This window comes from Megalobrama amblycephala, linkage group LG14 (assembly GCF_018812025.1).
Source record: "Megalobrama amblycephala isolate DHTTF-2021 linkage group LG14, ASM1881202v1, whole genome shotgun sequence".
NCBI classification, from domain to species: domain Eukaryota; kingdom Metazoa; phylum Chordata; class Actinopteri; order Cypriniformes; family Xenocyprididae; genus Megalobrama; species Megalobrama amblycephala.
Window position 1 is genome coordinate 2,555,457 of NC_063057.1, and position 9,556 is coordinate 2,565,012.

General features: G+C 36.2%; 1 protein-coding gene across 25 annotated transcripts in view; it reads left to right on the forward strand.

Annotated features, from left to right (window-relative positions):
* plekha5 (pleckstrin homology domain containing, family A member 5) overlaps window positions 1–8,968 on the forward strand; it is a 183,663-nt gene extending 174,695 nt beyond the window's left edge. For 15 of the 25 annotated variants that reach the window (XM_048155904.1, XM_048155906.1, XM_048155907.1 and 12 more), the window contains 8 exons: window positions 114–284; window positions 908–1,031; window positions 1,112–1,227; window positions 3,310–3,513; window positions 4,032–4,190; window positions 6,982–7,127; window positions 7,208–7,344; window positions 8,814–8,968. In XM_048155904.1, coding sequence (XP_048011861.1) covers window positions 114–284; window positions 908–1,031; window positions 1,112–1,227; window positions 3,310–3,513; window positions 4,032–4,190; window positions 6,982–7,127; window positions 7,208–7,344; window positions 8,814–8,920 — 1,164 coding nt within the window. In that variant the 3' untranslated portion in view covers window positions 8,921–8,968. The remainder of the gene's footprint in view (window positions 1–113; window positions 285–907; window positions 1,032–1,111; window positions 1,228–3,309; window positions 3,514–4,031; window positions 4,191–6,981; window positions 7,128–7,207; window positions 7,345–8,813) is intronic. The other 10 variants (XM_048155909.1, XM_048155914.1, XM_048155919.1 and 7 more) reach the window with 1 other exon arrangement.
* Window positions 8,969–9,556: the final 588 nt, after the last annotated feature.

The window sequence follows — 9,556 nt, forward strand, 5'->3', positions numbered from 1 at the left end:
CGACGAGTGTGTTCACCTGTGCTGTGGATCCACTCAGTCTCTTGTGCTGCTTTGGGTTGGTTGTTGCCCCTGGCAACAGTGTCCTTCACTTTCCCATTCTGTGCGATGTGTAGGAGTCAGACTCCGTGCCTCCGCGTCCTCCTCTCCCGTACTCGTATGAGGGGGGAGACCGTCCGCCGTTGCCCCCGCTGCCCTCCCCTGGTTCTGGCCCGCCTCACGCGCCCCGTACCACCCCTCACCGGCCCGAGGACCGCAAGGCCGCCCAGCGCAACGGTGCCCACAGCGTAAGACGCAGCTGTGAACCCCTCGCCCACCCCATCCCCATCATCCATCTTCATTTAACCCCAGAATTAGTTTTTTGATTTCAGATTGTGTTTTTGTTAGTTTCAGAACAGTATATCAGGCCTAGCTGATAAGCGTATCCTCTTTTTGTGTGGATAATCAACCGTTTCTGCCTGATAAATATTGTCTCATTAAATTGTGTTAGTTGCATTATATCAGCAACCTGTTCTGTAGATATTAGCTTTTAAAGAAATATTTTACCCCCCAAAAATTCATTATTTACTCATCCTCATGTCATTACAAGCTTGTATGGTGTCATTTTTGGGCGGAATATTCATTTCGACTGACATACTTTCCATTTCATGTGCTTTCTGCTTTTGAACCCTCGTAATTATTATCAGACGTTCATTTGCCCATCTTCAACATCCTTTCAAACATTCAGTATATCAGCAGCCTTGCGTAGGTTTGTACATCCTTTGTGAGGCTTAGTTAGTGTTTTTGATTCTCATTCCCATTTTAATATGTAATCCATGATCACAAACCTTCACAGAATCAGTACGTCTCATATGGTGTGTGTGTGCGTGCTGTAAATAATGTGTAAGCAGGTTAAATCTCTGCTCTCCAGGGCCCGGATTACAGACTGTATAAGAGTGAGCCGGAGCTTACCACAGTAGCTGAGGTTGACGAGAGCAACGGCGAAGACAAATCTGAGCAGACTGCAGAGAAAGAGCCGCCCGGCGTCACCAAAGGTGCCCTGACAAACACCGACTCTTACAGTCATAAAGCCCTTGCTGCTGTTCACTGATCTCTCTCTATCTCTCTCTATCAGGTATAGTTTACCCTGTTGGAGTGGTCAGCCCGAGGACTAAATCACCCATGCCTGAATCCTCCACCATCGCCTCTTATGTCACCTTGAGGAAGAGCAAGAAACCTGACCCCAGAACGGTAAGTAACACAAGCATGTCCAGTAGAATGTAGAAAAATGGTGCAAAATGAATGGCAGGCCCAAAGGCCAGTCAAAAATAGCCCAATGACCCCGTCTGAATATCAAAATTCAAGATATGCCATTCACACACCTAAAATACATATTTACTGTTATATGTTTTACACCATTTCAACTTGAAAAGCACCATATAGTAGTTTCATAATAAGCTCCTCCCTCATAAAACTCATCATCTAGCACAGTTTTATCATTAGTTGAATGTGAGATATTTCAATACAAGCATTTCAGTCAAAAACAATTCATGCAATATGTCTAACCTTTAACTAGGGAGAAACAAATTAACCCACGGCAGCAGTTTTAATGTTGCCCAGTTCTGCAGGAAAACCGTGAACTTGGCAACCCTGGCTAAGGCATTGCTCGGTGTCCTGGGTTGTTACGTGCTGGTTAGGTTTAGCAAACATTTCTTACAGTTTGTCACACAGGTGTCACATGACTTTTGCGTCCAGTTGTCATCTTAAAAATATATACATATACAGTACCGTTTAAAAGTTTTAGATCTGTAAGATTATGTAATGTTTTTAAAAGAAGTGCTCACCAAAGCTGCATTTATTTGATCCAAAATAAAGCAAAAACAGTAAAATTATGAAATATTTTTACAATTTAAAACAACGTTTTAAATTTTCTATTTGAATATTTCGTAAATTGTAATTTATTCCTGTGATCAAAGCTGAATTTTCAGCATCATTACTCCAGTCTTCAGTGTCACATGATCCTTCAGAAATCATTCTAATATGCTGATTTTCTGCTCAAGAAAAATGTATTATTATTATCAATGTTGAAAACAATTTTTTCATGATTCTTGAATAGAAAGTTCAAAAGAACAGCATTTATCTGAAATAGAAAGCTTTTGTAACATTATGCACTATCGTTCAAAAGTTGTTGTTTTTTTGGAAATTAACACTTTTATTCAGCAAGGATGCATTAAAGGTGCCATCGAACGTTTTTTTACAAGATGTAATATAAGTCTAAGGTGTCCCCTGAATGTGTCTGTGAAGTTTCAGCTCAAAATACCCCATAGATTTTTTTTTTATTAATTTTTTTAACTGCCTATTTTGGGGCATCATTAACTATGAGCAGATTTATGCTGCGGCCCCTTTAAATCCCATGGTCCACGCCCACAGAGCTCACGCTTGCCTTAAACAGTGCATAAACAAAGTTTACACAGCTAATATAACCCTCAAAATGGATCTTTACAAAGTGTTCGTCATGCATGCGGCATGCATGCATCAGATTATGCGAGTATTGTATACTGTTATATTGTTTACATTTGATTCTGAATGAATTTGAGGCTATATGCTCCGTGGCTAACGGCTAATGCTACACTGTTGGAGAGATTTATAAAGAATGAAGTTGTGTTTATGAATTATACAGACTGAAAGTGTTTAATGATGAAAATAGCGACGGCTCTTGTCTCCGTGAACACAGTGATAAACGATGGTAACTTTAACCACATTTAACAGTACATTAGCAACATGCTAACGAAACATTTAGAAAGACAATTTACAAATATCACTAAAATATCATGATATCATGGATCATGTCAGTTATTATTGCTCCATCTGCCATTTTTCGCTATTGTTCTTGCTTGCTTACCTAGTCTGATGATTCAGCTGTGCACATCCAGATGTTAATACCGGCTGCCCTTGTGTAATGCCTTGAACATGGGCTGGCATATGCAAATATTGGGGGCGTACACCTCGACTGTTGCCTAACAGTCGGTGTCATGTTGAGATTCACCTGTTCTTTGGAAGTCTTTTAAACAAATGAGATTTACTCAAGAAGGAGGAAACAATGGAGTTTGAGACTCACTGTATGTCATTTCCATGTACTGAACTCTTGTTATTCAACTATGCTGAGATAAATTCAATTTTTAATTCTAGGGCACCTTTAAATCGATCAAAAGTGACAGTAAAGACATGTTACAAAATCTTTTGAATACTGTCATTGGTAAAATTTCACCATGTTATGGGTTTTCGTAGATCTCATCACGTTTTACTAATATAATATGTTATACACATGTTTAGTCCCACCCGCAGGACCGTCCACGCAGCGCGGTGGAGCACATGACCAGTGCCATAGAGGTGGGCCGAACACGCATGAGTGTCGAGGAGCAAATGGAGCGAATCAGGCGGCACCAGCAGGGGGCGCTGCGTGAGCGAAGAAGAGAGGACGGTTCGCTGTCACGCAGCCTCTCCTTCACTAAAGACAACCCGTACTACACCCTGCAGGTGCATTTCACAGCCATTTTGACTTGATGTTTTTTATTTGCTAAAAATACGCTTGCATATCTGGAAAATGTGTTGAGGTACACTGGAGACATTGACGATGACACTGTGTGTCTGGTTAGTTCACTGTATCTGAGGTTTATAAATGCTCGGCCATGACCTGTGCTGTCTCACTTGAGTGAACCACCCAGCAGCACCGCTCAGAGAACCACAGGACATGAATAACACATGACCATCCATGTCACATTCCCATCATGCATCTGGTCCTGAGGGCTCTTGCTCTCATGAACTTGCTCCACCATTAGAAGTTTGTCGAACGGCGCTGTAATTCAGAGCGATGAGTCACTGGATGAATCGTGCTCCTAATTATTCCCTACAGCGGTGCACTTTGCAGTTTTCCAGCTCGGTGCGTTCCTGGCAGGCTTCAGAATGGACGTCTGCGAACATCTCCAGCAGTCTGTTTAATGCTTCCTCCTCTGTGTGTGCTGGTGGCCTTTAACGGTGAGCGTTTGTTCCCTCAGACGCGGAAGAAGAGCCCGGTGATCTCTCCAGATGAGCAGGACGAGCGCAGAGACGTGTCGCCTGAGGAACGGGAGCTGAAGGCAAAGTCCGCTGATGCGGAAGAGAACTGCAGGGAAACTGATGATGTGGAATCTGGAAATGCCAACTTGGAGAACAAGGTACGTATACATAAACACACTTTTCCATGAACAATTTCCATGGAAAGCCTGGAAGTATGAGAGGGAATTTTGAAGGTACACTTTGTAACTTTTGATGGTCTATCGTAGTGCTGTCAATAAAAAATCAATATTTATAATATCTGAAACGGTTCAAATACTCCTTGATACACTGATACCAGCTGCGCTTTCTCACTCTCTCTCCTCTCTGACGACGAATTGACACACACCCGCCCCCTCTCATTCACTCCTGTTGAATAGTGCTTGTATTGCACATCATTTTAGTCATTTCCCCCAGGTTTCACGCTCACAGCAAAAGCGCCCTCACCGCTGATCTGTATAAGTGGTGCGCACATAAAGCCGCCTCTCAAACAGCTCACGAGAACCAAATTGACTTCTTTTTCAAGGCTTATTGCGATTAAACAGTCAAATACATACAAAATTATATAAATGGCCATCTTGGTGAGTATTCGGGTAAATACAGTCAGTTTTGTAATGTAAATAGTTGAGAAAACACATGTTGTGTAACAGTATATTGGATCCGTGCATAAGCTCTTAAAGTGACAGCAGCCTAATAAACCTGCTGCAAAAGACAAAGAGAAAATCACCCGCTGCTCCTAACTTTTGTAACTTTAATTTATACAATGAAAACTATCCAGTGTTATTTTACATTTGGTTACTTTAATTTCTGTATTATTTCTTACCTGAATACTACTGTTTAAAAAATTAAAGCCATGTTTATTTCATTCGTCTCTTTATTCTGTTGTATTTATCTGTGCTATCGTTTGTAAATTTGTTTATTAGTGATTCAGGACAAAACAAAAACACAATATGAAAGATGGATTCATGTGGTACTCGCTAATTATATAAATTTTGTAAAATTTTGAACAAAAAGAAAAGTTGTGTACCCTCAGTTGTGTACCGTAGTGTACCTTCAAATTAAATATTAGTTTGTTTTTTATTTGTTTTGTGTGTGTGTGTGTGTGTATATATGATACATGTACAGGCATATATAAATTATTGTATATTCATTTAAATTATGTCATGAATTCATATTATTTAATATTCATATTTTTATATATGCTATTTTGTGTGTGTATATATATACAGTACAGTCCAAAAGTTTGGAACCACTAAGATTTTTAATGTTTTTAAAAGAAGTTTCGTCTGCTCACCAAGGCTACATTTATTTAATTAAAAATACAGTAAAAACAGTAATATTGTGAAATATTATTACAGTTTAAAATAACTGTGTACTATTTAAATATATTTGACAAAGTAATTTATTCCTGTGATGCAAAGCTGAATTTTCAGCATCGTTACTCCAGTCTTCAGTGTCACATGATCCTTCAGAAATCATTCTAATATGCTGATCTGCTGCTCAATAAACATTTATGATTATTTTCAATGTTGAAAACAGTTGTGTACTTTTTTTTTCAGGATTCCTTGATGAATAGAAAGTTCAAAAGAACAGCATTTATCTGAAATACAAAGCTTCAGTAGCATTATACACTACCGTTCAAAAGTTTGGGGTCAGTAAGAATTTTTATTTTTATTTTTTTGAAAAGAAATTAAAGAAATGAATACTTTTATTCAGCAAGGATGCATTAAATCAATCAAAAGTGGCAGTAAAGACATTTATAATGTTACAAAAGATTAGATTTCAGATAAACACTGTTCTTTTGAACTTTCTATTCATCAAATAATCCTGAAAAAAAATATTGTACACAAATATTTTGTACAATTGTACACATTAAATGTTTCTTGAGCAGCAGATCAGCATATTAGAATGATTTCTGAAGGATCATGTGACACTGAAGACTGGAGTAATGATGCTGAAAATTCAGCTTTGCCAACACAGGAATAAATTACTTTGTGAAATATATTCAAATAGAAAACAGTTATTTTAAATTGTAATAATATTTCACAATATTACTGTTTTTTTTACTGTATTTTTAATTAAATAAATGTAGCCTTGGTGAGCAGACGAAACTTCTTTTAAAAACATTAAAAATCTTAGTGGTTCCAAACTTTTGGACTGTACTATATATATATATATATATATATATATATATATATATATATATATATATATATATATATATATAATGATTATGTGCTATGAATATTATAAGCTATATGTGTGTGTAATATATATAAGCTAATAATATAAATTTATGCATATTTATATTGTGGTGGTATCAAAATTGGGATCAAGAATTGTTAAATATTCTTGGTGTTGGTATTGCTGCCACACATGAAATTATAGTTATTTCGGTCCCACTTTATATTAAGTGGCCTTAACTACTATGCACTTACATCAAAAAATAAGTACAATGTACTTATTGGGCTCATATTGAATTGCAAAACACTTTTGCTGCTATTGAGGTTGGATACGGGTAAGGTTAGGGAAAGCTTTGGTGGTATGGGTAGGGTAAGGTGTAAGGGATGGGTCAACAGTGTAATTATAAATGTAATAACAGAAATTAATACAGATGTAATTACATGCAGGTGTTTTTAAAATATAAGTACAATGTAAAAACATGTACGAACACAATAAGTGCATTGTATCAAATGATTAATTTAAATGTAAGTACATAGTAGTTAAGGCCACTTATTATAAAGTGGGACCATTATTTCTAATATGTTTCTTTTAAATAAATATATGATGCCATCATATATCTAAATATCCCTTGCTAGGTGTTTAGGGAGCAGTGCAGACTCTCTAGGGTCCCTGTGAATGGTGCTTCGTCCAGTATGACAGTTCATTTCATGGGTTTGTGTCTCTGCACAGGAGAAACCGGCCGTGTCCCGATCGGCCTCCATTAAAGAGTCTCTTCTGAAGAGCGCGGGTCCTAAACCGACGCTGAACGAGGACGAGTCGGAGCCTAAGCGTCTGAGTCCACTGGAGTACCGCAGGAGTCTGGCCACACAGAACAGGTGCGATTCACTTCACACCACTCTGGACATACGCAGCGCTTCATAACAGCAGTGCTCACCGCTCTCCGCTCTTGTGTCAGCTTGCAGACGGCGGTCATGGTACGCGTGGGCACCGAGGAAGACGACGAGGAGGATGAGGAGGATGAGAAGCCCTCCAGTCAAGAGCAGGACGTGTCTTATGAGCTGACCAATAGCAAACATGGCACACTGATGTCAGGTGGGCAGTGAAGATGAACTCTCGTACTGAAGTGAACCTTTAGTTCTGATTCACGCTATTAAACTGTAATCAAATGGTCTGGATTGAAAGGAAAGTGTTTAAAGACCTTCTTCCTCCTCAAACCTTCCCTGTAGTCCTCTGTGCACCTGGAGCTGCTGCCACTAACACTGTTGTGTATCTGTGTGCTCTAGAAGTCAATTTAGTGAATTTGATTTTAGTAAATCTTATATTAATGTATATTCTTGAGAGATTATATATATATATATATATATATATATATATATATATATATATAATTTCTATAGCTTTTTTAGTAAATTAGATTGTAGTGTTCATACATTCATTTATATATTAAATTATATATTATGTATTTCTATAACTTTTTAGTGAATTAGATTGAAGTGAATCATGTATTAATTTATATATTAAGTTATATATAAATTACATATTCCAAAATTTCTATATCTTTATTTCTAATTAGATTTTAGTGAATCATACTATATATATATATATATATATATATATATATATATATATATATATATATATATATATATATATATATGATTCATTTTATTTATATTCCTTTATATTTTTCATTTATATATTAAATTATAAATGTATATATCAATTTATATTCTTATATATCAGGGTTATTATAGTTAACTAAAATCGAAACCATAAAAAAAAAAAATGTGTTACTTCAAACGTCCAAAGTTAACTGAAATAAAATAAAATATACAAAAAACTTCAGCTAGTTGTTATTTAGTTTGACTTGATTTACAAAAGTTACTAAAACTAAAATAAAAATCAATAAAAACTATATTTAAAAAAAAAAACTACTAAAAATGTCAAAAACATACAGGAAAATTACTAAAACTTTAACTAAAATTAAAATAAAATAATAAAATATAAAAATAAAAACTTATTAAAAATAAAATATTATTAAAACTATTATAGTATCTCAATAATACTAAAGTAACACTAGTATATTTTTAAATAAATATCTAAATAAACATTCATATATATATATATATATATATATATATATATATATATATATATATATATATATATATATATATATATATATATATAAATTTCTATTAATAATCATAGTCCTCTATCCACCTGAAGTCTGTGCACTACTACTAACACTAAACCTGTTGTGTTATATATTCATATGTCATTTATTCATTTATATATTAAATTATATACATTAATTCTATGTTAATTTAAATGTTTACATTTTACATATAACCAAACACTAAAACTGTTGTGTATTTGAGTGTTTTATAACATTTTAGTGAATCCAAAAATATTCAGCATGACCAGTATATATTTTTGATCCACTAAAAAGAAGCGTTTCTGAACAGGACGTGTTGATTTTGTGCTCCTGCTCGAACGTGTCAGTGTGTGATTAACCGTCTGTCTGTCTCTGTTGTTTGCATGCGCTGTGGGTTTTGCAGTGAACAGTCTGTCGACTCCGCCCCAATCTCCAAGCTCCTCCTCCTCTCCCCCGCCTCCGCCCTCCCCCCCACAGCTGACGGACGGATCTCACTTCATGTGTGTGTGAGAGGAGAGATGGACGAGTAAGAGACACACACACACACAACAGCGGTCCGACTCACTTCACGATCAGAACGGACACTTGCATCTGCGTTATATACAGTCTTGTGTCAGTATATAATGACTCCAGCAGTGTGTCTTTATGATATTGCTCATAAAATCAGTGTGAGCGTTTCATACCAGCTTACAGGAGATGTTTTCTGAGGGCTTCGGCTCAGTGCGCACGGTTTCACTGCATCATAAATGCAAGTGTGAGTGTGTGTGTAATAATCTGTCTGTTCTCCGAGGAAAATGAAGGATCCTCTCAAATGAAGCAGTAATTAGCCTCCCAACTAGAGTTCATTAGCTTCAATGAGTCTCAGTGAGCACAAAGCTTCACTAATTAACAGTGCAATTAAGAGTCATTCAGACACCACTGCACATAATGACATGTGCACACATATATATATATATAATACACACACCTCACTTCAGTTCAGATGGCCAGTGTCTGTCACATATAGCTGGATGATACTCTTTCATAGCTGTTTTTACCTTCAGAGATAGTTTACATAAATATGTCTCTTGCCGGTCATAAACAGACATATCAACTAGATTACTCCATACTAGAAGAATAATTTTTTATTATTATTATTATCATTGT